The following is a 25,795-nucleotide window of genomic DNA, read 5'->3' as shown; positions in this document are numbered from 1 at the left end:
CCTCTCTCTATCACATACGACCATAGGGTGTGGAAAACAGGGCTTCCCGTCCGCTCAGCCGTACTTAAGCCACACGCCGGCCAGTTAGTAGTTGGGTGGGTGACCACCAGCGAATCCTGGCTGTTGTATGTTTTTTTGCCATTTTCCAGCTTCAATCAATGTACTAGCCCATTGGTAATAATATCATTTATCTTAATGCGATGCCTCCCTTGTGGAAGTTGTGATGTTGTTGATGGCCTAGCTTGCTCCTGATCCTTTGAATATTTACAGCCTGCCAAGCGCCAACTACCTACCAGAGCAGCCAGTCATTATTTCAGGATACTGGGGAGGGTCCGAGTCCCACTGTGCTAACTACCTACGTACTAGTACCTGTTCCGGAGCGTGAAATTCTCCGAATTCCGGAGATTGTTGAGTGGTGATCGACGTCACCCCTACCATATGATGAGCGAGGTACCTTAGCTGCTGGAGGGGTGCTTCTGGACAACAGAGCACTCACTCTTAAAAAGTCGGAGAGTCCAGAGCTCAAACTTTTAGCTCGTCATTCTAGGTGAGTAACCACTTTAGAGGGATTACCTGCAAGTCTGGCCATCGAGTTATCAACTTAGCATCAGACCATACCTCTCTAGATCAGAGCATGCGACACTCAATTAACCCCTCCCACTTCATTGGTGTAACTGGGCCTTTGGACTAATACTAGGTTGACTCGTCCCTTCTATTTAAGCCATATAGGCAGATGGTATTGCAAACTCATGTCCTGTCCATTGCATTCTTAACGGCCGCCAAATCCTACCTAAAACATTATTAAGTTGTCGCATCGTTTGCACGTAAACTGACTTGACGCTGGCATCTCGGCGTCGACGTCATCACTACTTCTCCGGCACTCGCATACGACCTTTGAATTCCCGAGAAGCCGACGGCACATGATACTTCGCCACATCACTCTTGCTCTCAACTGTCTTCGTCACTCTATCAACAATGTCGCAGCCTGCCTTCGCGTTCGATCCATCACGGCGGCCATCGCAGGCCGAGAACCAGACCGTACTGAAATCCGAGATTCCACTGAAGGAACGATTCTTCCGTTACTTCCAACATGAGATTACCGGTATGTCTAGGTGGTATTGTCGTTTTGTGTCTGTTAGCAGAGTATTCTGACGTCGAAGCACTGCCCTGTAGCTCTTCAAGAAGAGATGGACCGTCTGGCAGACACGTCCCTTATAGGAGGGGAACGGACGGATGCAACCGATCATTGCTTAGCTGGAATTGCAAGATTGTCTAATGAGGTTAAGAATGCAGCAAGCTATATCCCCACCTATGACCAACGTGTGTATGCAGAGGTAAGTAAATGACCGTCATAGCCTTGGTGTGTACCTGGTTAATAGTGTTGTCTTATCAGGCCATCAAAGCGCTTCAGGACAAGCTTGCCGAGACACGCTCCGCGTTTGAGCCTCGCCCCAAATTTACCTTCAAGACAAAGAAGAATGCATCAGCTGTCTCGCTATCAGATGCCGCTGAACTAGTTGCTCAAGGTCACGGGGGCCTACCCGGGCTCCGCTCCTCAGGAGCATCTTCGGTCGATTCCTCCGCTGGGCAGACGCCGAATGACCCATCTACACCTTTGTACGAACCAGATTTCCTTCAGTCGCATCGGCCAGAAATCGCACCGACGTCTGTTCCCGCCTTTTCCTCTGGTATCAGTGAAACTGAATCCAAATCCAAAGGAGACTCCAATAAGGGTAAGGCTTTCGCGGCCACAGCTGTGTCCTCTGTCTCCGTAAACGATCATTGTGGTCTCCATATTATGCTTCCTGCATCAGGCTCGACAGCGGCTGTACCTGCATCTATCACATCTTTGAACCATTGCGTCGTTGACATGTCCATACCGACTGCAAACGGCAAGCCATATGCCAGTCTCACTGTCAAGGATGTCAACGAGAGCTTATTGATCTGTGGCCAAATTGACGGGCCAGCACATATAACCGGTGTCGAAAATAGTGTGATTGTGGTGTCGTGTCGCCAGTTCCGCATGCACAACTGTTCTGGCGTGGACGTGTACCTGAGCAGCTCCAGCAACCCCATAATTGAAGATTGCACCAACGTCCGGTTTGGCAGAATCCCCAGAGCATATGTAAGTGATCTCTCTGTTAGAGACCATTCCAATACATATACTCATGTTCACAGGCTCTGGACCACGATCGTCCGGATAATGAAGACCGCTGGAGCCAAGTTGAGGACTTCAAATGGATCAAGCCTGAACCGAGCCCGAACTGGAGCTTGTTAAGTCCCGAGGAGTCGATTCCAGAAGAAGTATGGGCTGAGATTGTGCCCGGTGGCCCTGGATGGTCACTCGAAGACATACTTCGCGCAATCAAAATTGTGAAGGATTAATGTTTTCCTGTATGATGCACGGTTACTCATGCGATGCGAAGCATTTCCCGGAGAGCAATCGCGTTTGTTAAGTGTCCCTCAGCCCAGTTCTACTTCGAAGCCGTGCCTTGGGTAATTAGTGCTTATCAATGACTGGTGCGTTAAGTTTTCGACATGCTTCGCAATGGAGACTAGGCGTTATTTATTTAATAGTATATGTCACTCTCAGTTAACTAGCAGTCAATTTGATGAGTCATTCTATACAACTCTCGTTAAATCTGCCTGTTTCTCGAAAGTAACAACATCCTCAGGTCATGGCCTCCAGCATGCTGATTATGCCTCTTCCATCGCAGGGATTGAATTTATCTTACAATTCTCCTTGACTGGGTATAAACGTATGATCCAGCTTAGGGTTAACAAATGGTTATTTCTGCATAGCTATTATTCCCTACTAATCGATGACTGAGGGCCTGATTTTTTTAGTATTCGAAATATGTCGGCCATAAGATGTAAATGCGAGATGGCTGCCCCGCTGCTAGCCAATCAGCGCCAGGAGTGAAAGTGGAAATCCGATATGAGTGGAGTGGAGTTTCGCTCCACAATTCATGTTAGCTACGGAGCTACTATCAACAACTGGTCGAAACCGCCAGCTATCTCAGGGCCTCAATTATGTCACGATCATCCTCTTAAGGGTTCTAATTAACCCGTATACGCTCATTTCTGCCTGGACTTCTATGGACTGTGACTTGAGAATCAATGTCGATGTCTATATGTTGGAGCATGAGAAGGACACTCTTTATCCGCGACCTCGTCATCCTAGGGTCGGCTTAATTCAAAATGCCCGCCAACGAACAAAGAAGTCCAGAGAGTCATGAAGAATTCAGCCATACAAGCTCGACTACCACTACCAGATCAAGCAACTCGGCAGCTTCGGAAGATGTGTATGTAGAGGATGTCTCTTCTCGCGATTCGGGATATGACGGCGATATTGAGGTGGTGAAACCATACGCTATTGAGGAGCCTGAGGACGAAGCTCCTAGGCACGTCCCTAGATTAGCCATTTCGCCCGCTCCAAATGATGCCGAGTCGTGGCAAGGAGAATTGGTAAATTCAATGCAAGATCTGCACTGCGACTCAGATTATCCTGACTTGCGGTGCCGTCCGAGCCACAGGAGAGGAAGGAAGAGGAAAACACCCACCGTTGGCGCAGGAAATTCCGTGCCTGGTGGTCGACGACAGGTCTATGAGGCAGCTCTCGATATCCAGTACGAAGGACCTAGGGCGAGTCCAAAGAGATTACGACGAAGAAGCCTGCGCCTCAAAGAAGACCAAAGGACTCCTCTCTCACCACGGAGCCCGACCGAAACCGATTCGCCTGCAAGCCCTAGTCTCAGTCCTCAGTCCACGGATGCAAGCGGGGCAAGCCTGAGCAATAAACCTAACATTAGTGATGAAATGGACATAGACTGATTTACTCATAAATAAACATACTATTCTACAGTGCCCTGGGTCTGTGTGGTGTGGTGCTGATTCAATCAGTATCCATGGGGTCACGTGACGATACGCCGGTCTAATTGCACCTAGTCCTGAAGCAGTTGAGGAACATTTATTCTATGACGTCAGGCAGCTCTCATTGCGGTCAGTCGCTCCGACTGGGGCGACTGATGTCGTATTCGCATCTCACCTTTGCTCTGCTTGTCGTACGCTTTAATCGCTCGCAAATCTGTCGCATTGATCGAGATATCTCGGATCCGCGCAATTGGCCCAATTCTCCTTCGCGAGCAAACACGATTCTCTCACAATGGCCACTAGAACATCGTCGCGACAGGCCGCTCAGAAGGCGAAGGAGGCCATCACTAGCACCAGAGATATCAAGCCAAAGAAAACCGCGGGTGCAAAGCGCAAGGAGACCACCGAAAAGGGACCGGAACCAAAGAGGGAAAAGAAAGTTGATCGCGAGCCAGATCATGAGATAGAAGAGAAGGAGCAGGAGCAGCAAAAGCATGAAGAGAAGGACCGGCCAGAAGAGAAAGAGCAGGTAAAGGAAGAAGCAGTCCCTGGACCTGGTGAAAAGGACGAGAAAGAGGAACAGGAAAAAGCCGCAAGACGTATGACCACACTGATGGAATTTCTTACGTCGTGTTACGCTAACAGCGACCAGGGCTCAGTGAACAGCCCGAAGAGCGAGCAGAGAAGTCAGAACAAGAACCCCAAGAAGGTGAAAACGAAGAGGCTGCCCCAGGACCTCGTGATGAAGAGAAAGCCGCCAACGGTAACAATAAACTCTGCGGAGATACTTAACCATCGCTAACAGTAACTGCCGCAGAATCAGAAGAAAAGCCTGCTGAGGCGCCAGCAAAAGAAGGGGTTGAGGCCGGAGTCAGGAAGTCGCAAGAACGAGAAAACATTGTGCCTTCCAACATTCTCGAAAAGGGAATCATATACTTCTTCTTCCGGCCTCGAGTCAATGTTGAGGATCCACACAGTGTGAAGGATGTTGCCCGAAGTTTCTTTGTTCTACGTCCCACTCCCCTGGGTGCAGTGTTGGACGCCAACCAAGGCACGGTTGCAGCTGACGCACGCTGTCGCTTGATGATTCTGCCAAAGAAGAAATTTCCTACTTCGGGTAAAGAGAGAGACATGGGATTCGTGGAGAAGGCCGGAATATCTATGAAAGATCTCCACGATAGCTTCATGGTGGGTGAGAAATATGAAACATCGACTCGAGGAGAACGTACCGTTCAGGAAGCGCGACCCTATGCGGAAGGAGTCTACGCTATAACCTCTGGAAAGCGTGCCTCTCACCTAGCCTACATTCTGACTGTTCCGCAAGAACTGGGCTCAATTCAACACGACTTTGGCCTTCATAGGCAAGGCAGTTTTATTGTCCAGTCGAAGAACCCCAAATATCCTGGGCCCTCCAACGCACAGCTTCCCAAAGACCCTGAGTATCCTGAAAAGTGAGTCGATGATCGTGCTATGATAGTGTATATACACTAAGTGCTTTATTGCAGTGTCCAGCAGAAGTTCGGAGACTATAGATGGGTTCCCTTGGAGCCTGAGTTCATCGACTACCCCAATGCGCAGTTCCTCATGATTGGGGAGGCGACCGACGAGCTTGGGAAGGCAGCCACAGCAGAACCAGATAAGAAGGAGGCGCATGAAGAGCAGCCAGGCGAGGAGTTAGAGAAGCTGGAGCACGAGAACGAAGAGAGAATCGAATCTCTGAAAGGTCAATCCTCCAATACTCCAGTGCTGTGCTTCGCTAACATGCTAACCCGCCACAGGTGACGAAACTGTTTATGAAGACCTAGGACTGGACGCGAAGAACTATCCCAAGGTGCCAACTACCTGGAACGCGTAGAACCCGGCAACTGGTGTACAATAGGTGCTTCGAGATGAAGCTTTCGGATTATGATTCCGGACATAACAGACAAGAAACAGTCAATGCAGTAATGGTGAATCATGGCATTTGTTCTTCTCAATGAATCCTGCTTTGAACATGTCCAATGGTGGAATTGAGCTTCCATCAATTGATTAAGCATGGGCTGCAAAAGATGGCACTCGGAAGGCTCTACCTATGCCTCTCGACACACCAATGACTGCATGGTTCACGCATCTGTTCAATGTACAAACATTGGGGAACCTCCTAGTGTCCAGTGACTTATGCGGTATGTTGCGTAAGTGCTAGCAGACAGAAGTCCCAAACCGGAGCAGCTATGTGAGGAGACGGTCTTCGTCACAACAATCTAACGGAAGCCTCAATATTAATATATCGCATCTAGATCATTATACCAAGGATGTTAAGGAGCATCTAGACGCAGCGGAATCCAGTCCAGACATCCGCTCACGAATTCTACCCTGTTATCAACTGTATTCAGTTCCTTCAAGGAGTACGGAGTAGACTATGGAGTATTATTCTAGCTAATGCCAGGTGGGGGCCGGAATTCTCGCGGCCAAGATGATTGGGCTTTATACTCCGTACCAGAGAGCGAATGGGATTGACGATCTTCCCCACGTTCAACGCAAGCTGCCAGAACCTCAATCTTCCCGCGAGTCATTTCTCTGGGAACACCACGAGGAACGGATGTCTAGATGGATACCGCTAAGCGACCCCATCAGGATTACCATCATTCATTGGACGGTGATACTTCGTGCAAGTCGCCTTCCGCAGCGTTTGCTCTGATTGGGATGGTCGTCACATGCCAAGGTCAACCATGAAGAGTATAAAATCGGCTGCTTTCTCCTCCCTAGTCGAGGATGTCGGGAGATATTCCTAAGTGGCAGCCAGCATCATGAGACTGAATCCATTGGTGAGTTTGCTGCTATTGACAGGCGCCACCACAGCTGGCGCTCGCCCTAGGCACAGCTCGTGCAGTGTCGTGAATCAGACAACCTGTGGCGGCACAAGCTACGAGTATACTGGACTTGTGGGATACGGTTTCATTCCCTCCAATGCGGTTGATAAGTACGGTGATACGTTAGGAGGCATCGGCAGCGCTATCGCTATCGATCAAGTCTCCTGGCGCAAGACAGGTCGTGACTCCTACTCTGGCATCATCTACTGCTTGCCTGATCGTGGCTGGTAAGTCACCCTTGTAGCATGGCCATTGAAGCTTATATTGACCTGATATGCTTCGGTTACAGGAACACCAATGGAACGCTCAATTTCCAGTCGCGTATCCACAAGCTGGCCATCTCTTTCAAGCTGGCACCAGGTGCATCTGCTGAGAATCCCTCGAAGCCGAATCTACAGCTGAAGTACCTCGACACCATTCTTCTGACCGGTCCTGATGGCGAGCCCACCACAGGCCTCGACGCAGACGCCACGGACTCTGTCTCGTACCGCGGCTTCCCTCCTCTCCCCGCAGCCACATACACTGGCGATGGCTTCGGTGGCGCAGGCAATGGAGGGAAGAGGATCACGATCGACGCTGAGGGTCTCGTCCTCGACAAGGACGGCTTCTTCTGGGTCTCCGACGAGTACGGTCCCTACGTCTATAAATTCAACAAGCACGGCAAGATGGTGCTAGCCCTGCAACCGCCGCAGGCCTATCTCCCCCGTCGCAACGGCACCATCAGCTTCAGCGCTGCCAGTCCACCCCTCTATGCCCCCGACCAGATGCCTGTCCCAGAGGATCCCAAGACAGGCCGCAACAATAACCAGGGCTTAGAAGCTCTTACGATTTCCCCGGACGGAAAGACGCTGTACACCATGATCCAGTCAGCGCTGAATCAGGAAGGCGGCCCAAAGAAGAAGAACCGCCAACCCGCGCGGCTGCTGGAATATGACATCTCCTCGGGCACACCGAAGTACAAGCACGAGTATGCCGTACTCCTACCCAAGTACAGTGATTACACGGAAAAGGATCCATCGGACGCGGCGAAAGTGGCCTCACAGTCTGAGATCCACAAGCTTCCCACTGGAGACTTTCTTGTCCTCTCACGCGACTCCGGCTTTGGACACGGGCAGCCCGAGTCCCTCTCCGTCTACCGGCATGCGGACGTCATCTCCATTTCCGAGTCTACGACTGATCTGAAGGGTACGTATGACGCCGCGGACGGATCCATCGCCAGCTCAAAGGGTGTCTTGAACTCGAGTATCACCCCGGCAGAGTACTGCCCCTTCCTCGACTTCAATGTGAATTCGGAACTAGCTAAATTCGGCCTTCACAACGGTGGTGCGCAGGACGCTGGCCTTCTGAACGAGAAGTGGGAGAGTCTGGCTCTTGTGCCGGTTGATCCGCACGGACACAAAGATAGACATTCCAAGAAGGCAAGGGAATATTTCCTCTTCAGCTTCAGTGATAATGATTTTATCACACAGGATGGTAGGTTTCAGGCAGCGTTTCGCCTCCTCCCAGCACAAATATGCTGATTATTGCTCGTACAGGACGTATGAACTTTGGCCGGTTCAAGTACGCCGATGAATCTGGCTACAACCTCGACAGCCAGGCCCTGGTTTTTAGAGTGAGGTTTTAGTTGTATATCTGCTGTCTGTAGAAATAGTAATAAGTATGATATCAAACCTGTTAATTATTGATAGAAGGAGTCGTGCTTGACCGAACGTGAAAATCAACAACGATTATCACCCTTTCCTCCTGCGGATTGAATTTAGGTAGCTGATGCATATTTGCTTTTGGACGAGAAAGCGAAATAAATGTTGATAGAACAGATATTTCAGGCAAACGCTGGATCTAGAGGGATTCAGCATACATGTGCCACAGAAGCAAACGAGCCAAGAGTCTGGGATGGCCATCACTCCCAGGACTATCTTCCACTCATGGTCTTACCATGTCTGTCATAATTGTCTGTCCATAAGGGTATATATATATATATATATACTTTCCGATTAGCCACACGTTCAAACTTCTCCTCCCTATTCAGTGCACATGACCAGCATAGTACATAATTCCCTACACTTCATTGATAGGGCCTTGCGGAAATTTTATAACTAGACATCATTATTATTACTTCACCCAGATCCATCAATCGGTCTCTTCCCCATCGCTTTCTAGGAAAGCCAGAGTCTGTCGACCCCGATTGAGTCTCCGTCGAGGTCGAGAGTTGTCACTTTCCTCTTCCACACTCCCCCGGCCCCAATGCTTTTCACCCTCTTTGATCATGGCGAGGTCGGCTTCAAACTCTCGTTTCTCTTTGATCTGTTTAGCCTTTTCTAGTGAGTAGCGCCCATCCATTCCTGCATCCTTCAACATGTCCTTGAGATGCTTGATCTTCGCTTTTGGTGTATCATACGGAGCCAGCTCCCGAGACCACACCTTGCGAATACCACATTTGACTAGCCACCCTTGTAAACGCTTGATTTCGGCTTCGTTGGGATCAAGATTCGCGTCCTTTGATTTGGCTGGGACCTTCTTTTTGCCTTTCGCCGATGTGCTCTCTGAGCTTTTTCCTCGTTTGCGGCTGGGTTTGGGTTCCTCATCTAGGACAACCGACATTTCACTCTCCGAAGCAACATTGTCAATATCGGCGGCATCCTTGGCTGCGTTAGCCGAGTCAGCCCGTTCTGATTCAGTTTTTGACTGTCTTCCGGTAGCGTTCTTGATATCGTTCTCGCTGGCGCTGAGCGCACCGGTTTCGTCGTCATCTGAGACCTTAGGCTCTAGCGTTGCTGTCTTCCTGCGTTTCCTTGACGTATGCGTACTTGTAGGTTTTGCGCGTTTGGTAGGTTTCGAGGTCTTTTGGGGAGACAAGGTAATATCTTCTTCAGCTACTTCTACTTCCTCCTCCTGCGCCGGTTCCTGTGCGAGCCTGTCTTGCACCTCCTATAGAGTATAAGTTGCTTCTATGAGCATTGGTCCTCTGGGACAGTCAGGCAGGATACCAATGACATACCACTTCGTCCTTGATAATCTGATCACTCTTCGCTTTCCATGTGCTATCCCCTTTGAAGAACCCTTCCTCTAATCCAAGTGCTCTCTCTCCCGCCAATCGTACTCGCTTGACAGTCAATTCCTCCATTTTCCCTGACTGGTAGATCTTCGCGACCGCGTCGCGTAGGGCTTTTTCGAGAGCTCCATCGGAGGGCTTTGAAGGTGCTGCTAATTGGCTCGAGTCGGAATCGTTGTCCGAGTCGGACACGGCATACCGAGGTGCCATTCTGATTGCCTTCCCAAGTCCCTTTTAATTTTCGTTTCGAAGGAGTTCGGACAGATGACAGAGGATCGCCAGCCGGCGGTGCGAGGCGATTTCGACGCGACGATGGAAAGGAATTGCGGGCGCGAACCAGAACAGACGTATAAGAATGACTGCTAGGAGGCTGGATAAACTGAATGGTGTAGAAGCTTTGAGCGCACCTAAAGATCAATGATCATCTATGCACGGCACTAATCAAGCACTAGTGTATACGTCAGGGTATCCCTGCCGGATGTTATCGTCGCGCCGAGATCTATCTAGATTAGACTAGTTATCGGCGCAACTGGTGCTGACAAAGCCGATATAGAAATATCCCTGAGCTTCCATCCAGCGTTGCAGCTTCTTTCTATCATTACTTTTTGCCTTTGCGTTAACGCTGATCTGCAGATATCCCGCATCTTTTCTTGGCGCTTTACTTGTTGTCCATATCTTCGATAGCAGGGTGCCCCGGAGCGCGTAGCACTCAATCGAGGTACCAATTTGCTTCTCCACCATCCTCCGCATTCTCCGGCGCAGCATCAAGACCATCGCACCTGAACCGACTTAGACGCAGAGAACGACCATCACCATGTCAGATCCTCGCCCACAGGAATCAGAAACACAACCGAAACTCCCCAAATCGCTCTTCCCCCACCAAACCCCCGCCGCCGCAAGTTCCTCCACAGCCTCCAAAGACGACGATGTGCCCGCCGGCATGACCAAACTGCCCAACGGGGTGATCCTAGACAAGGAAGGGAAACCGTAAGTTACCTCTATGCCCTATAGCCCGCGCTAGAAAATCTAACAACAGAACAGCTGCCGCCTCTGCACCTCCGCCGCGTCCTGGCGCGCATTGACAAAGCAAGCCAAAAGCCAGACCGCAGCTGGGACCACCCCAGCAGCAACCCCCTCCAACGCCTCCGCATCCGCTCCTGCCCCGTCACCCATGCAAGCCGAATGCCCCCCGGACGTCGAGGAACTGGGTCGCGCAACCTGGACGTTTCTGCACTCCCTGACGGCCGCATACCCCGCCAAGGCGTCGCCAGAGCAGCAGAGTGAGATGCGGTCGTTCCTGAGCTTGTTCTCACGGCTGTACCCCTGCTGGGTGTGTGCGGAGGACTTCCGGAGGTGGATGGCGGAGCCGAGCGGCCGGAATGCGCCGCGGTTATCTGGGCGAGCTGACTTCGGGACGTGGATGTGTGAGGCGCATAATGAGGTGAATCGAAAGCTGGGGAAGAAGGAGTTTGACTGTCGGTTCTGGGAGGAGAGGTGGAGGACTGGTTGGAAGGACGGGAGATGCGATTGACTGGCTTCTTGCGGGGATGCATCAGATGGATAGATTTCTTGGCTCGATATTTGGCATATTGTACTTATAGACGACTCGACTAACAGAACGATATCTCTACTCAATGCTTAAACAAGACTAGCTCGTTTGAGCGAACAGACACACTTTTCCCTATCAACATCATGCAAAGGTACTAAAGTCTGTATCGTGTCGGTTGGAAGATATCGCAAGATGAGATATAAATGAAAAATCGCTGAATGAAAAAGGCACAACGGAACTGCACATCCAGAATTCAGAAGGCGTTCTCGTTCCTTGACGCCCTCCATCCCCAAAACAAACCACTCCCAACTATGGAGAATATATTTTATGGGTGGAAATCATCAAAAGCAGGGAGATAATACAATTGCGCAAAGCCCATCAATACATTATCTTTACTACTGGCTGGGAACGAATAGACGTAGGCCGCTAGCCGGTGCTCCAATCTCCGTCACTTCAGATATCCGACACACGGTACCCTTGTACTGTTCATGATACTTGGCACCGGTGAAAGGATCCGACACGCTAGGAGAACCGCCGTAGATAGGAGTGAATGAGGCGGCGCAGATGTCAAATTCGGCGAACTGGTCAAACTCGATATCGATCTTGTCTTGCGGGCTACGCTCGCACTGTGCCTTGATTTTCTTGGCCTATAGGTTGAATTAGTATCGTATAGAACACAGCGATTTGCAAAAGCGCAAAAGGCTTACCTGATCAAGAAGCTTAGCCGAGCCACCGTTGGCCAACATACGGTTGGCAAAGCTCAGGGCAGACGAAAAGTTCTTGTTGGCAAACGCAAGCTTCATTGCAGCCATCAGTGCAAGCTGACGATGAGCGACCTCTAGCTTTGGGATGGTGAAGTAGGCAGAGAGCTCGAGACTCCTCTTGAGGTTCTCGGGGGTATCCGTTGATAGGGAGCGGCGTTCAAGTTCGATAGACATGGCAAGAATGTATTCCCGAGCAGTCTCGATAATCTTCTTCGCCTGCTCGACCTCGGCTTCGGATGATACGGTGTTGACAAGAATAGAATGCAAAATCCCCTTGAAAATCTTCACACCATCCTCCAGTCTGTTCGCTCTCATTGCAGCGTAACCCTCCTGAAGGTCGACATTGGCAATTGTCTCAAGATCCTTGGGAATTATGGGCAGGACTTTGCGGCTGTCAGTCTCCTCAACAGTGCGTCGCACGTAGTTAACCAATGGAGGAAGCCCGGCAGTAGCGGGAAGGTAAGTCCTGGAAGCCTTATATACTTCGAGGAAGCGACTCTTGAGAGGAGCGAAGTTGACCGCACCAACTTGACGATTGAGTAGCTGCATGGCGGTATCGAAAGAGCCAGCAGCGACATGATCAGCCGCCAGGGGAGAGTTGCGAGCCCAAAGGTCGGCCTCGGAGCTGCCTGCGCCAGCCTCTGCGCTGTCAACGTTAACGAAGTCGACATCCTCCTCCATGTTGATCTCTTCACCCATGTCCCAGCCGGCAACATCTTCCTCTTCATCCTCAAGAGTCTCACGGGCCAGAACGGCCTCCTCGCCTTCCTCCTCGGGCTCGAGGCCAAGGGCGGCAGCATCCTCATCTTCCACACCAACTTCTCCAAGCAATGCCTTCTCAAACGACGAATGGGCTGCAGCCTTAACGGGCCAATTCGACTTGAAAGTAGGGACAATGGGCTGAGGCACCCGCAGAGGCTCCTCGGTTGTGGGGAGCGTGATCTGGTCTTCGGTCAACCCGCACGCTTCGAGAATGGATTCAGCTTCTTCAGTCAAGCCGTGAGACTTGGCGGTAAGATAGGCGAGAGGGTCTGCTTGAGAGTTAGTTGAGTATAGTCACGATAATAACAAAATCACTTACACAAATCGACTTCCTTGAACATCTGAATCCTATCGTCAACATCGCCACGGTAGATTGCATTCTGAAACCGAGACGTGAAGTCTCCACGATGCTCTGCAATCTTGGCCATTCTGGCCAACTTCTCAGAATCACCGATGGACAAGTAAAGGAACGAAAGCTTGTCGAAGTTCCTTTGCTTCTGATATGTCATCTCCACAGTTTGATGGTTACCGTGAGCCAAAGCTTCCATTCCCAGTCTGCTCCACAGCTTCGGACGGTCCAGCTCGCGGGCCATCTCGATGGCAACTTCCAGGTTACCACACTCGAGAGCAAGCTCAAAACGAGTCTGAGGGTCCTGCACAAACTGCAGGGCAATCTCAGGGTAGCCCTTCTTTTGCAGATACGAAATGATACTTTGTCCGACCAAGCTGGAAGTCTTGATAATCTGCAGCATCTCGTCGTAGTTCCGCTTGACCAGGGCGAGCTTGAAGCGGTACTCGGTAGGATCGATTTCGAGAACTCTGGGCTTGGCATTGCGATCCAGACAGTAAACGCTTCTGCCCTTCACCTTGACGAGATACACGGTGTGGTCCAAAGTACGAATTATACCGTTGTCGCTAAAAGGTTTTTAGCATCGGCATTGACATCAGCTAGTGAAAAGGGAAATCAATACATACCCATTTAGAAGAGAGTATTTGACGTGATTCAAGGTCGAGTAAAGAAGGACGCCTGCGTCATCCCACGCCGCGCTCTTGATGCGGATGGTCTCGTGCAGGCTGCTCACTTGCTCGAGAGACTTGGTAACAATAGTAACATTATGCTTGCTGAGCAAAGCAGCATAGAGTCCGTCATTAGACCAAACAACATACTTGACACCGCTCACTGCAAGCTCTGCCAGCTGCTTCTTCTGTTGGATATCAAAGAGAACAACGGAAGTGGGTGTAATGAAGAGCAGAGCTCCGGTTCCGCCAAAGTAAATATCAGTAGTTCCAGAAGGCAGCTTAATAGTTTTTGTCGTAGAGTTGCTCAGATCCTTGATGTCCACCTGTTGATTAGCCTGGCTGAAGACAGCAAATCGATTACGGGCGACGAAGACGGCGGAAGATGCCTGGCCGCGCTTGACGTCTGTCGGCTCGACTGCGCCTGTTGCATCCCTCGGAAGGTGGATCAGCTCGTACGCTCCACCGTCAGTGGGAGATGTGACGAGAATGGCGCGCTCAGCAGGGTTGTAAGAAAGAGTTCTTGGCGGCACCCAGGGTGATCCCAACTTGCGTAGTGAAAGCATCGGCGGCGACTCAAGATTCTTGGCAAAGTCGTATGATTTGACATGCTTCTCCTTGGTGATGTAAAACAATTGGTTTTGGTAAACGGCCGACGCGGGTCTTTCTCTCTCCAGCTTGAAGACCATGACGCCGGTGTCGTGGCCGGCTGCAAAGAGGTTGATTTCGGGGTGGGCAGCAATGACCCAGAAACGATCCACGTCACGTTTGAAAGACTGCACCGAGGTTCTCTTGTTCAGATCCCACACTCGGATGGTCTTGTCTTCGCCGACGGAGAGGATCAAATCCTGGTGGGGGTGGAATAAACAAGCGGAGGCGTTCTGGAAATGACCCCGGCATGTATCGACTTCCCAGGCTTTCGTGTCTACATCATTGTGTCAGCCAAACCTTAGAACAAAGAGACAACAGCACTTTTGCCACGTACCACTCATTCTCCACAGCTTGACCAGGCGATCGTCTCCCGCAGAGACAATCAGAGGTAGAGTTGGGTGGAAGGACACCCAGTTCACACCTCGGTCGTGGCCTTCCAGGACAAATTTCACAACAGCGTCGGTGTTTCCAAACATGTCGGCCTGGCTTGGGTTGGCTCGAGCCATCTGATCTTCGAACGTCATTGATGTTGGTGCCGAATGCTTCTTTCGCAGCCCGGAAATATCCCAAATGCGAACAGACTGATCAAGCGACGCGGAAGCGATTAGATCCTCCGTCGGATGGAACTGCGCGCACATCACATAATGGTTGTGGCCCGTCATTGTGCAGACTGGAACTCAAGTCAGCCTTGCTTGTCGGGACATAGTCGGAGTCCACTTACTCAACGATCTGTTCTGCCAATTCCAAATTCTTATTGTTTGATCGTCGGAGGCAGAGAGGATCCAAGGAAGTTCTCGATGGAAGAATACCGTGCGCACGTAGTCGAGATGCCCGTTCAAGGTGAAAAGACATCTCCGGGTTTGAAGACTCCAGACCTTAATCTTGTAGTCGTCGCCTCCAGAGACGAAGAGAGGTTGTGTCGGGTGGAAGTCGATGCCGCGAACAGGTCCATCGTGCTCTTCAAAGCGATCAATCAGCGTTCCCATGCGATAATCCCATAACTGAATTGTCGACGAGTGGAGTGAAACAAGGATCCATGGTCTGTTCCAGGGTCAGCGCCTCTCGAGTGCAACACGTTAAGCAGTCCATCAGGACTGACCGTTTAGGGTGAAAGGCAATTCCCTTCGCACGAGACGACTTCGACTCGAACTATTCATAAAGCAATTGTTTAGTTGAGTGGCTTGGTTTGCGCGGGGATAAGGGGTAACAGAGGGGGAGCAACGTACCTTGGTAAGCATGTTTGGGGAGGACTGCATCTTGGAAAGCTGGCCGGAGCCGCACCATTCAGTAGCAAGCTCCGCACACTGATATAAAGAAGATCACAGATCTGATCACCTCATCCACTGCCACAGGGTGAATGGGTAGGAGCAAAGTGAGGAACGTCTGGACTATGGGGGACAGATAGTCTGGATACCTAACGATGGCGGTAACGTGGACTTATTGAGGTCGGGTGTGTTTCCTGGCAGGGAGCCAATAAGCGAGTCCCGTGGTCCAATGATGGGCCCGGCGGTGAGAACCTGCCAGGTACACCGATTTTGAGCCTCTGTAGGAGGTAGGGAGCATCGCGGTAATGACTTCATGCTTCCAATTGACAATTAGAAATCTCGGTTAGAGGTTGATAATGTCTGAAAACTAGTCTATACATGATTGACTACTCGGGAAGGGTTGTGTGGCTACGTCACCCTCTGTCGAATGAAATTTAAACTCAAGACCATGCTTTGGAACAGATTATATACTTCCACCCCCAATCCTCGGACTAGAGAACAGGAGCAATTGATGTCTAGAAGAACTCGCCTTTTTCTCTGCTCACCATCAAACGCTTGAACTGGTCAGATTAATACCAGCATTTGAGATTATGGGCATCATCGAGCTATATACTCTGTTCGGAGGCCAATATGTGATGCATACCCCGTCAGCTACTGAAGATATGCTCCTGATCGGAATATACGAGACTTTGGCTTAGCAATCACGCTTACGAATGATATTGGTCTTTTAAGAAGACCGAATAAATGCAATTTCGTCGACTGAAGCTCAATTGATCGTATCCTACCTGTCTGATGGGATACTGTTGAGAACTCATTAGACTCTTTGTTCAAGTTCTTAACTTCATGCTGGCTGGAGGCTAGGTCTAGTCTACTTGCGAGTTCAAATAAGCATATTTAGCTCGAAACTTATGCCTTCATTTCAATCATGCTCTCCTTGTTATTGTCTTGTTTATTGTGGTGGTATGATGGTATCTGCACCGCAACTCCACCTAACGATAAGACTGACGTCGTCTTATCAGCAACCATCACATTCATCATTTCAACCAAGGTACCCCAGGATCAAAACTAAAACAATGCCAAAGTCCCGTCGGGTCACGAATGATGACATTGATGAGATATTTTCAGATGAGTCCAGTTTCTACGGTACCTATACCTTCACAGATCTGGTCATAATGTCGATATATCCTAACCATTGAGAACAATAGGAGACGACGCAGAGAAATCCCGTTTGGAAGAGCTAGCCCAATCGTATGATCCAGTACCGTACTGGACAAATATCCATCCATATCTGCTATCCACGATTCAGCATGGTTTACGAGCTTCCAAGGCCCTCCCTACACCCTCCGATGGCGACCAAACCAAAGGCGAACCGTCATTAGATAAATACCTGCTCGCCGAGATCCCAGCCACAACACTGCGCCGCAATGCGCGCAGCCCAAGAGAACCCGTCAACGACTTCCTAGCACGCCTGCCTCCATCTACGACAAAAGAGAGAGACGTCGGGCCATGGATATACGTGACGAACCCGCACCGTAAAATCGATCCAGACGAGCAGGCTATCGCAAAACTGGTCCGTGAGGGAACCGAACTACTTCACAGATTCGAGGACCAGAAAGCAGAGCTGGAAGCGGAGCATGATCGCTCGAGGTCTAAATCCAAGGCAGCGCTGACGCGCAGGCTGAACCCGTTGCGGCGGACATTGGAGCAGGATATCTTCGCGCTGGCGCGGAGAACGGGTGTCGTGTCTGGGAAATGGATGATGTTTATAAACGCCGATCAAGTGGATAAATATTGGGAGGCTGTCGCGACTGGCACCGTGTCTGGGAAATTGGGCGATGCGGCCAAGGTTGCGACGGACGATGGCACAGGGAGGCCGCGGTTGATCGCAATCTACACGAAAGATTATGCGGATAGGCAGGACGTGAAACGTGTGCTTGAAGGGATGGTAGATCTGGGACTTGTAAAGACTGACGAGAGGCCTATCTACTACAAGTGTGATGCATACACGTACCTGCGCATCCTGAGCGATAACCCATACGGCCTCAAGGCGAGCATGGCCTCCAGTCGGGATGTGTTGGCAGGTAAGGAGTGAATTGCCGAGTACGAAGGTATAGATTAAGATTGAATAATGATGCTGATGAAAATGACCAAAGAAGGCAGTAAACCCCATTCAAAACTTTCTAAATTATCTGAGATCTGACACACAAGCAAGTGTTCCCAGGTTAGACCCAGTAGCTCTACATCACACTGCATCCGCCTCCCTGGCATTGCTCAAGATATGATAGCTCCTCTCCAGAGACTGTTGGGTCGCCAGGCTTGCGTTTGACGCCCTGGATCTTTATGTTATGATCACCCTCGGGATGCCACCAGCGTAGGCGCTGAAATTTGACAGAATGTATCTCTGGATAGTCAATCGTCCACTCTCCAGCGCTGACAGCAACTACAGTGTGAGTGTCTGGGAAGTGAAAGTCAGGGAGAAAAATCTCCGTTGCTGCTTCTTGTCCCAACCCTTTCTTTTCCCCAAGTAGTCTCATGCTGAACACACAACTTTTGAGGTCGAACCCGTACTGCAATATCTGGCCGTTTGTTATGATTGGACTCGGACGAACCCATGCCTCTGCAGCTCGAAACCCTAGCTTGTCCTGGGATGATTGAGAGATTTCGGATGATATAGAGGGTGCTTGAAGAGCCTGCTTCAAATCGCGTGGACCCACTCGGTAGCTTTCGGTGTTGCGCTGGCTTTCAGAGTATGCTGGAGACTGAGGATCGCGTTGGGATTCGTTCTCAAACGCAAGAAGCTTGCCACTTGGCAGCTCTAGATCGTCCACAGAGTATATTGACAAGTCTTCCCCATTCCAGTTGTCACCCCATTCATGATTGTTCTGACGTATGCGTCAGTTGCTGAATGTATGAAAACTTTTGGCGCGCGGTAGCATGGAAATACTTACGGATGTTGTATATAACCATAATGTGAAGCCGTTGGCGGTGCTGCCTTCGATTGCGAAGTGGTTCGCGTCCATAGCACTGACTTGACCGCTATAGTCTCCTGTCTTGTATGCATGTCTGTCGTCCATATCGAACGGAATGCCGATCTCTGTGAAAATCAAAGGATGAGTCCCCATATATCTCAAACTCTCATCCCTTAGAAACTTGAGCTGATCACGCAGGCAATTGCGAATCGCTGTTTCCCCAATTTTGACAGCGAATGCGGGTGTGAGATATTTTCCACGAAGGACGCCTATGACATCGACGTTGTAAAGGCGATTCCTGAAGCAGTTAGTAGAATAGTTCACACTCAGGCTGTTTTACTCACCAATGCTTCGTCAATAGAGTAATTCCGTCGTAATAATGCACAGCATGAACCATGTTGGGGTCGTCGTCAACAGTTCCCTTCAGATCGGGAGGCACCTCCATGACAGGGGGTTGGCAGAAAATGATGGCTTCCGGCCAGACACTCCTGAGAGCATCTCTATAGGCTCTGTAATGCTCCATGAAATACGTATTGGTGAATTTATCATAGTTCAAAGGTTCACCGGTTTGAGGATTTTTGGCGAAATAATCCTTTCGCAGAAGTTTATCTGAGGATGGATCCCAGACGCCATGTTGAGCCCAAAGACATTCTCCAAGCTTCCACCCAGGATCCCTGACCCAGCCATACCTGGTGTCATCGTAATCAGCCGGAAGCCACGCGGTCTCGCCCTCAGGGTCCACAAGCTCCCTGCCTGTCTGGTAAGGACCAAATCCGCCGAAAGCCCATGTAGACTCTTCGCATGCTCTCCCGGAGCCCGTCAACATGCCCTGAAAAGCAGTAGGCGACGTCCCTAACTGCAGTTGCTGCTCAGGTGGAATCACAGAAATATCTTGCACCCCAATCAGCCCTCTATTAGGCTCATTCATGCTTTCCCAACCAATGACTACTTCGTTCTCGATGTCCCCGGCCTCGTGAATTTTCTGAGCAAAATATCTGCACGCGGCAATAAAATGGCCCTGAAGATAGTCCTGAATGTTTATGCCATCTATGATCGCCTTCGGAGCAAAATCCCTGCCTCCATAGAACAACGTGAACATCGTCTGGCTGACAAGCCTCGTGTAGTTGGTGCTCCATATCATCTTCGGGAACTCGGCCGGATCATCGAAAGTGTTTTGGACGAGCGCTGCCTCAGTCTTCTTGAAACCTCTGGGATCAAAACCTGCAGCGTAAAGTGTCCATGCTGGGGCACCAGAACCCCCTGAGAGTCTCGACCACTTCAGGTTGTCAGCTACACAGCGCTCTTTTCTGGGAGTAGGTTTCATCAAAAACATACAACATCCTGATGCGGATCAAGGAAGACGTAAAATCCATACTGCTTTGCAATCCGAAGAACCTCGATAGTGAATGAGATCCATTCATCGTCATATTTACCCGGGCCCTCATGCTCGATGGCTTCCCAGGTGAAAACATATCTAATGGTATTGTAACCCCATTTTCGTAATCTAGAGAAGTGTGTGTGCGCATCGTCAAGAGAAAATGGTCGACCGACGAATGAGACATTATCGGCATCGAAGAATCCATCCGACACGTAAGAGGGGATATCGGGTTTCTTGGGATATTTGGCCTCACCGGCTACATTGATGCCTCTCAAAGTGATTTCACGGTTGTCAGGGTCCCTGAACGTCTGACCATCGACTCTAAGCCGTAGCACACCCATAATAATTAAGTGGTCGAAGGTCTTGTTTGCTGACGAGTGCAGGGAAGTGGAGGACAATATAGGCAGACGACCTCCGCAGCAAATCGACGGTGAGTAGTCCTCTAGGCGAGTATAGTTAATGGGGCAGTCCCCAAGAAAGTAAAAACTAAAAAAAGCTATTGGGCAGAATCTACTTTATGCTTAGGAAAGTCAGCAACAACAATTAAGAAGGTTGGTCATGATCAAGTGAATGATCAATGAGAGCACTGACCCTCTGATAGCCTGATGGGGTGCTGCTTAATGACCGCCTAACCTGATCATCAACAGGTAATGAGGATCAAGCAACAAAAGAAACTTGAGTAGACAAAGATTCTGACAAATTCGGAAGGTCATGTGTCGTTCTTCATAACATTTATTGAACATTATAGATCAACAAGCATCATAGAGGTCACTAAGTTGCGGGCTAGAGAGACACCTCTCAAGGATGTGATACGAATACGAGATAAACGGAGACCACGGGATCGGCCTCTGACGTATCGGCCGCTCGACTTTCCCCACAATCACACTATTCGTTTGAATAGCGAGCTAGCTGAGAGGCGCCCACATCCAAAGCTGCCATTATGGCAGGACAACGAAGTGAGCTGTCCAGCATGTCAACAAAATCGGCTCTGAAGGCAGCGCGCATTGCGCTAGACTCCAGGGATTTCGAAGATGCTGCCGAAAAAGCCAAAGTGGTGGTGAAGCAAGAGCCTCAAAACTATCATGCGTATGTGAAGACGAAGCTTGCTAATTCGACTTAGAAGCTAATCTCAATTCTGTGACTAGAAACGTCTTCCTTGGCCTAGCGCTGGATAAATTAAACAAAAATGAAGAATCGGAGCGCGCATATCGCGCAGCAACCCGTGCAAAATCCGACGACAAGACAGCGTGGCAGGGATTGATCAATCTTTACGAGAAGCAGGGAGGCTTTAAGCTAGATGCTTATCATGAGGCAGCTCTGAGACTCGGGCAAATATTCGCCGAAGTGTACGTCTCGTGTTCGACGCTGTATAAACGAAGAACAGGTGCTAATCTGATCCTAGCGACGACAAGCACCGTTGCCAGGATGTCGTGGACAAATATATCAAGTTCGCAAAGAAACAGGGCACTCGATCACAATATAAGAAGGCTCTTGAACTACACCTCCCAACGAGTCCGCTTTATGTCTACCTCGAAGGACGGATACCACATCCTTCCCATACATACCTCCGTCTCATAGAAATGGCAGAATCCGAAGAAAAGGAGTTTATTAACAGGGAGATTGGAGAGCGAAGGACCCGGCTCGGTGCGAGAATCGATCATGTAACAATGGAAGTGAAAAGAGAGGCTTTCAAACGTGGGGAGCTTGAGCAGCTATACCGTGGGATCGTCGATTGGACCCATGATGATCAAGTTCGACGCACCTACGAAGAAAGGCTTCTCCAGCGAGCCTATGATATATTGATTGTTCTCCCGCCAGCCGAGAAGGCCGAAAAGCGTGCTGAGGTCTTGCAAGCTGCTCGCGACATGGTCATCATCAAACACCCTTTCGAGCTGGCCTGGAAGATTGTACTTGAGTGGCAAGACATTCAAAGCTTCTCAGAGTGGGATCTAAATTTCTTGAAGGACTTCATCGAATTTTTCCCGGAAGATGGACTTACGAAGATTCTGAAAGGCTTCTTAGCCAGTGACCTCTCCCCGTTTTCGAAGGAGACGAAGGAGACGAAGGAACCTACACCAACTGAGGAAGAGACCGAGAACGGAAACGGCGATAATCACGAGCTGGCTGTACAGGATCGCTTGTTAATGATGGTGGAAGGCCTTGAATCATCTCGCTCCTCTATCGTTGCAAACCGTATCATGGGTGAGCTTTATTTGTCGCTGGAAGAATACGACAGTGTTGTGGATGTTGCACGGAAGGGTCTCTCAAATATTACAGATCTCGCCAGGCTGACTGGGATAAGCCTAGTTAACACTACTGACTGCCTGAAAACTTTACTGGCGAATTCTTTGATCTACTACCAGATCCCTCGGCATCACCCCGAAGCTAAAGAAATCTTCGAAGACGTTTTGCAGAGAAAACCAACATTCACAGCCTGTCTGCTGGGCATTGGATTGATTCTCAAGGTCGATGAAGATTATGCTGAAGCTGTCAACTTCTTGGAACGTGCTCTAGAGCGGGACCCGTCTAACCTCAAGATCAGGGGCGAGCTTTCGTGGTGTAAGGCTCTGAATGGTGACCTTGAGACTGGACTGCATGGTCTTCAGGATGTGCTCGCCGAGTTACAAGACATGGAGTCGCCAAATCGCGAATTTAAGAGTGAGATCCTTTACCGTATAGGTTATTGTCAATGGGAGCTCGATCCATCGCCAACCGCGCGCAAGGATCGAAGTGGTGCTTATGCCAGTTTCCTTGGATCCATTCAATCCAACATCAACTTTGCTCCTGCATACACCAGCTTGGGTATCTACTATGCGGACTATAAGAAGGACAAAACACGAGCCCGTAGGTGCTTCCACAAGGCGTTCGAATTATCCGCGTCCGAAATCGAAGCTGCTGAACGGCTCGCGAGGACCTTCGCGGACCAAAAGGAATGGGACCTTGTTGAAGCCGTGGCTCAGCGCGTCGTTGATTCGGGCAAAGCAAAGCCTTCACCAGGCTCGAAGAGAAGGGGCTATAGCTGGCCATATGCCGCTTTGGGTACTGTTCAAATGAACAAGCAGCAGTATGCTCAAAGCATCGTCTCGTTTCAAGCAGCTCTGAGAATCTCACCAGGCGACTATCACTCTTGGGTTGGCCTTGGAGAAAGCTACCACCACTCTGGGAGATATATTGCGTCTGCGAAAGCTTTCGATCATGCTCAGCAATTAGAATCAGCTCTTTCATCCGATGAAAGAGAGCATATCTGGTTCGCAAGATACATGCTCGCGAATGTGAAACGGGAGCTCGGTGAATTTAAAGATGCCATCTCACGCTATGAGGATGTTTTGAAGTTCCGACCGAATGAGCTCGGGGTGACTATAGCTTTGCTTCAGACACTTATAGAAAGTGCTTGGAAGAGCCTCGAATCTGGCTTGTACAATGACTCTGTCGAACTGGCGCGCAACGCCATAGTCGTTGCAGCATCGCTTGCGAAGGAACGTGTGGACATTTTCAATCTGTGGAAGGCCGTTGGTGACGCCTGCGCTATGTTCACTTACGTCAAAGGAAAGGCGAGCAAGTTCCCACTTCAGGAGGTGAAGGCGCTGCTTACAACTCAAGTTGAGCCCTCGGCTTTCGATATGTTCGCCGAGATAGACGAGCTTGGCCAAGGTTGTTTATCGCTTCTTGATGAAGATAGTGACACCATCAGTCCGTCAGATAAGTGTATATATGCCTCAATTCTCGCATACAAGAGAGCTATTTACGTATCGGCGCAAGATGTACATGCCCGAGCAGTCGCTTGGTACAATCTGGGATGGGCAGAATACAGAGCTCAGAGATGTGTCCAGGTGCATTCTGGCACCAAGGGCAAGAAGCCGGCACGCCGGTTCCTGAAGACAGCAATGCGTTGCTTCAAGAGAGCGATTGAATTAGAAGCCGGCAATTCGGAGTTTTGGAACGCCCTGGGTGTGGCAACTACAAGCATGAGCCCGAAGGTTGCCCAACATGCTTTCGTGAGAAGTCTGCATTTGAACGAGAGAAGCGCGCAAGTGTGGACAAACTTAGGGACGCTTTACCTCATCCACAATGATATTCAACTAGCCAATGAAGCTTTCACCCGCGCGCAATCCACCGATCCGGACTACTCTCTGGCCTGGGTTGGCCAAGGATTCCTGGCTTTGCTTTTTGGGGACCCACTTGAAGCAAGAGGTCTTTTTGAGCATGCCTTCGACATCTCCAACTCCTCATCCACATTGCCGAGACGCCAGTACACGCTCACCTTGTTCGACCGCCTCCTCTCAGACTCTTCAGCATCGAATGAGATATCACAGCTCATTCAGCCGTTGTTCGCGCTCCTGCAGCTTTCCTCTCAAGACCCGTCCAACCTGCAGTTTATGCATCTTACCGCCCTCATGGCCGAGAGAATTGGCGAACTTTCAGATGCGGAGACTAGCTTGCACGTCGTCTGCTCAGGTGTTGAGGCGGAGTATGAGGTGTCTGAGTCGAGCTCGTCGCTCTCTAGATATGCTCAGTCGAATGCAGACATGGCACGTGTTCTTCTTGCACGCCAAGAATTTGAGCAAGCAGTAGAGAAAGCGGAAGTGGCTCTTACCCTCTCTGGTGAAGAAGACGCGGAGAAATTCGACCCGGAGGCAAACAGAAAACTACGTCTGTCAGCTCATCTCACTGCTGGATTGGCGCATTACTACTTGAAGTCAATGGACAACGCTATCGACATGTTCCGCGACGCCTTGCAAGAGGCGGATAATGCGCCGGAGGTGGTATGTCTCCTAGCACAGGTTCTGTGGGCGAAGGGTGGTGATGAGGAGCGGACTGTGGCTCGTCAGCAGCTGTTCGACTGTGTGGAAGAACACCCTGACCATGTTGGAGCGGTGTCACTATTGGGAGCGATTGCGCTACTAGATGATGACAAGGATGTCATTGAAGCGGTAGCTTCAGATCTTCAGAACATGATCATGAGAGATGACATTGATATCCACGACCGGACTAGGTTGACTAAGCTGTTGACGGCGATCTCTACTTTAGGCCTGACTGAGGACTCGCAAATTCCAGAGGACGTCCGACGCCTCGGAGAGGCCACGGCTGCCGTCATGAGATCGCCAGGTCAGCCACAAGGCTGGCAGGAGCTAGCAGCAGCATCTCAGGAACTGTATCCCGCGGAGATGGCTGTTGACAGAGCACTGCGGAGTGTTCCACCACGGAGCAATCTGGATGCTGTCGACCTCTGTGAAGCGTATGCACAGACTGGCAAGGCAGGTGATGCCATCAAGGCAATTATGGTGGCACCGTGGAAGCAATGTGGCTGGGAAGAGCTTAAGTATGCTGTGTCAGAATTAGTTTAACCCTTTTGACGACTCAAGGGAATGTTGTACTGTAGATATTACACACTTTAGATGCTTAGAGATACATACCTTGTGTACACAGCGATCGATGCTACGATCATGATTCTAGAGCAAAGCAGGCCTTGTTCTTGGCGCTTTCGGGTCAAGGTAGAGTCATGGCAAGATAGCTTGTTGCCATTTCTGTAGAATGAGTTTTCAGTATGCCATTATTGCACGACGACATCCACTTTCAAGAACGGCATGCAATGTACCTGGTGGATAAAGCCATACGCACAACCAAGTATGTTGATAGAGGCCACTTGATGTGCAGACTTAGATGAC

The 25,795-nt window shown here is 50.1% G+C and overlaps 10 protein-coding genes and 1 non-coding gene across 11 annotated transcripts; 8 read left to right on the top strand and 3 right to left on the bottom strand.

Annotated features, from left to right (window-relative positions):
• The first annotated feature begins 16 nt into the window (after nt 1-16).
• On the top strand, nt 17-132 carry AFUA_3G08915. The gene has a single exon (XR_013344496.1). It is a non-coding gene; the product is annotated as a ribosomal RNA (ribosomal RNA).
• A 316-nt stretch (nt 133-448) lies between these two features.
• On the top strand, nt 449-2,863 carry AFUA_3G08900 (putative tubulin-specific chaperone c). Its single transcript, XM_749633.2, has 5 exons — nt 449-547; nt 730-1,102; nt 1,174-1,334; nt 1,394-2,125; nt 2,179-2,863. Exons 2-5 carry the CDS (start codon nt 976-978, stop codon nt 2,383-2,385), a joined length of 1,227 nt encoding a protein of 408 aa, XP_754726.1. The 5' UTR covers nt 449-547; nt 730-975; the 3' UTR covers nt 2,386-2,863.
• A 338-nt stretch (nt 2,864-3,201) lies between these two features.
• Nucleotides 3,202-3,793, top strand: AFUA_3G08890 (uncharacterized protein; the record flags this gene model as incomplete). Its single annotated transcript, XM_749634.1, has 2 exons — nt 3,202-3,468; nt 3,503-3,793. 2 exons carry the CDS (start codon nt 3,202-3,204, stop codon nt 3,791-3,793), a joined length of 558 nt encoding a protein of 185 aa, XP_754727.1.
• A 372-nt stretch (nt 3,794-4,165) lies between these two features.
• On the top strand, nt 4,166-5,728 carry AFUA_3G08880 (uncharacterized protein; the record flags this gene model as incomplete). The annotated part of the gene is made up of 5 exons (XM_749635.1): nt 4,166-4,472; nt 4,526-4,636; nt 4,679-5,324; nt 5,379-5,596; nt 5,652-5,728. The coding sequence occupies 5 exons, from the start codon at nt 4,166-4,168 to the stop codon at nt 5,726-5,728; spliced, it is 1,359 nt and encodes a 452-aa protein (XP_754728.1).
• An 893-nt stretch (nt 5,729-6,621) lies between these two features.
• On the top strand, nt 6,622-8,676 carry AFUA_3G08870 (esterase-like/phytase family protein). Its single transcript, XM_749636.2, has 3 exons — nt 6,622-6,949; nt 7,012-8,195; nt 8,258-8,676. The coding sequence occupies exons 1-3, from the start codon at nt 6,660-6,662 to the stop codon at nt 8,344-8,346; spliced, it is 1,563 nt and encodes a 520-aa protein (XP_754729.1). The 5' UTR covers nt 6,622-6,659; the 3' UTR covers nt 8,347-8,676.
• A 21-nt stretch (nt 8,677-8,697) lies between these two features.
• On the bottom strand, nt 8,698-10,240 carry AFUA_3G08860 (putative transcriptional regulator). Its single transcript, XM_749637.2, has 2 exons — nt 9,721-10,240; nt 8,698-9,650 (listed from the first exon to the last, which is right to left on the bottom strand). Exons 1-2 carry the CDS (start codon nt 9,982-9,984, stop codon nt 8,853-8,855), a joined length of 1,062 nt encoding a protein of 353 aa, XP_754730.1. The 5' UTR covers nt 9,985-10,240; the 3' UTR covers nt 8,698-8,852.
• A 57-nt stretch (nt 10,241-10,297) lies between these two features.
• AFUA_3G08850 (flavin-linked sulfhydryl oxidase) lies at nt 10,298-11,305 on the top strand (the record flags this gene model as incomplete). The annotated part of the gene is made up of 2 exons (XM_749638.2): nt 10,298-10,761; nt 10,816-11,305. Exons 1-2 carry the CDS (start codon nt 10,589-10,591, stop codon nt 11,303-11,305), a joined length of 663 nt encoding a protein of 220 aa, XP_754731.1. The 5' UTR covers nt 10,298-10,588.
• A 413-nt stretch (nt 11,306-11,718) lies between these two features.
• AFUA_3G08840 (coatomer subunit alpha) lies at nt 11,719-15,936 on the bottom strand (the record flags this gene model as incomplete). Its single annotated transcript, XM_749639.2, has 8 exons — nt 15,744-15,936; nt 15,617-15,666; nt 15,239-15,558; nt 14,852-15,187; nt 13,825-14,791; nt 13,169-13,764; nt 12,031-13,118; nt 11,719-11,970 (listed from the first exon to the last, which is right to left on the bottom strand). Exons 1-8 carry the CDS (start codon nt 15,771-15,773, stop codon nt 11,719-11,721), a joined length of 3,639 nt encoding a protein of 1,212 aa, XP_754732.1. The 5' UTR covers nt 15,774-15,936.
• Nucleotides 15,937-16,001: 65 nt separating this feature from the next.
• On the top strand, nt 16,002-18,013 carry AFUA_3G08830 (DUF1917 domain-containing protein). Its single transcript, XM_749640.2, has 3 exons — nt 16,002-16,925; nt 16,988-17,938; nt 17,995-18,013. Exons 1-2 carry the CDS (start codon nt 16,691-16,693, stop codon nt 17,872-17,874), a joined length of 1,122 nt encoding a protein of 373 aa, XP_754733.1. The 5' UTR covers nt 16,002-16,690; the 3' UTR covers nt 17,875-17,938; nt 17,995-18,013.
• Nucleotides 18,014-18,019: 6 nt separating this feature from the next.
• AFUA_3G08820 (sterylglucosidase 1) lies at nt 18,020-20,688 on the bottom strand (the record flags this gene model as incomplete). The annotated part of the gene is made up of 4 exons (XM_749641.2): nt 20,087-20,688; nt 19,096-20,027; nt 18,731-19,049; nt 18,020-18,664 (listed from the first exon to the last, which is right to left on the bottom strand). Exons 1-4 carry the CDS (start codon nt 20,468-20,470, stop codon nt 18,020-18,022), a joined length of 2,280 nt encoding a protein of 759 aa, XP_754734.1. The 5' UTR covers nt 20,471-20,688.
• A 328-nt stretch (nt 20,689-21,016) lies between these two features.
• On the top strand, nt 21,017-25,474 carry AFUA_3G08810 (SKI complex subunit tetratricopeptide repeat protein SKI3; the record flags this gene model as incomplete). The annotated part of the gene is made up of 3 exons (XM_749642.2): nt 21,017-21,215; nt 21,275-21,475; nt 21,532-25,474. The coding sequence occupies exons 1-3, from the start codon at nt 21,070-21,072 to the stop codon at nt 25,472-25,474; spliced, it is 4,290 nt and encodes a 1,429-aa protein (XP_754735.1). The 5' UTR covers nt 21,017-21,069.
• Nucleotides 25,475-25,795: the final 321 nt, after the last annotated feature.

Source organism: Aspergillus fumigatus, chromosome 3 (assembly GCF_000002655.1).
Source record: "Aspergillus fumigatus Af293 chromosome 3, whole genome shotgun sequence".
Lineage (NCBI taxonomy): Eukaryota > Fungi > Ascomycota > Eurotiomycetes > Eurotiales > Aspergillaceae > Aspergillus > Aspergillus fumigatus.
Note: the sequence above shows the minus strand (reverse complement) of the source record. Positions and strands in the feature narration are given on the sequence as shown.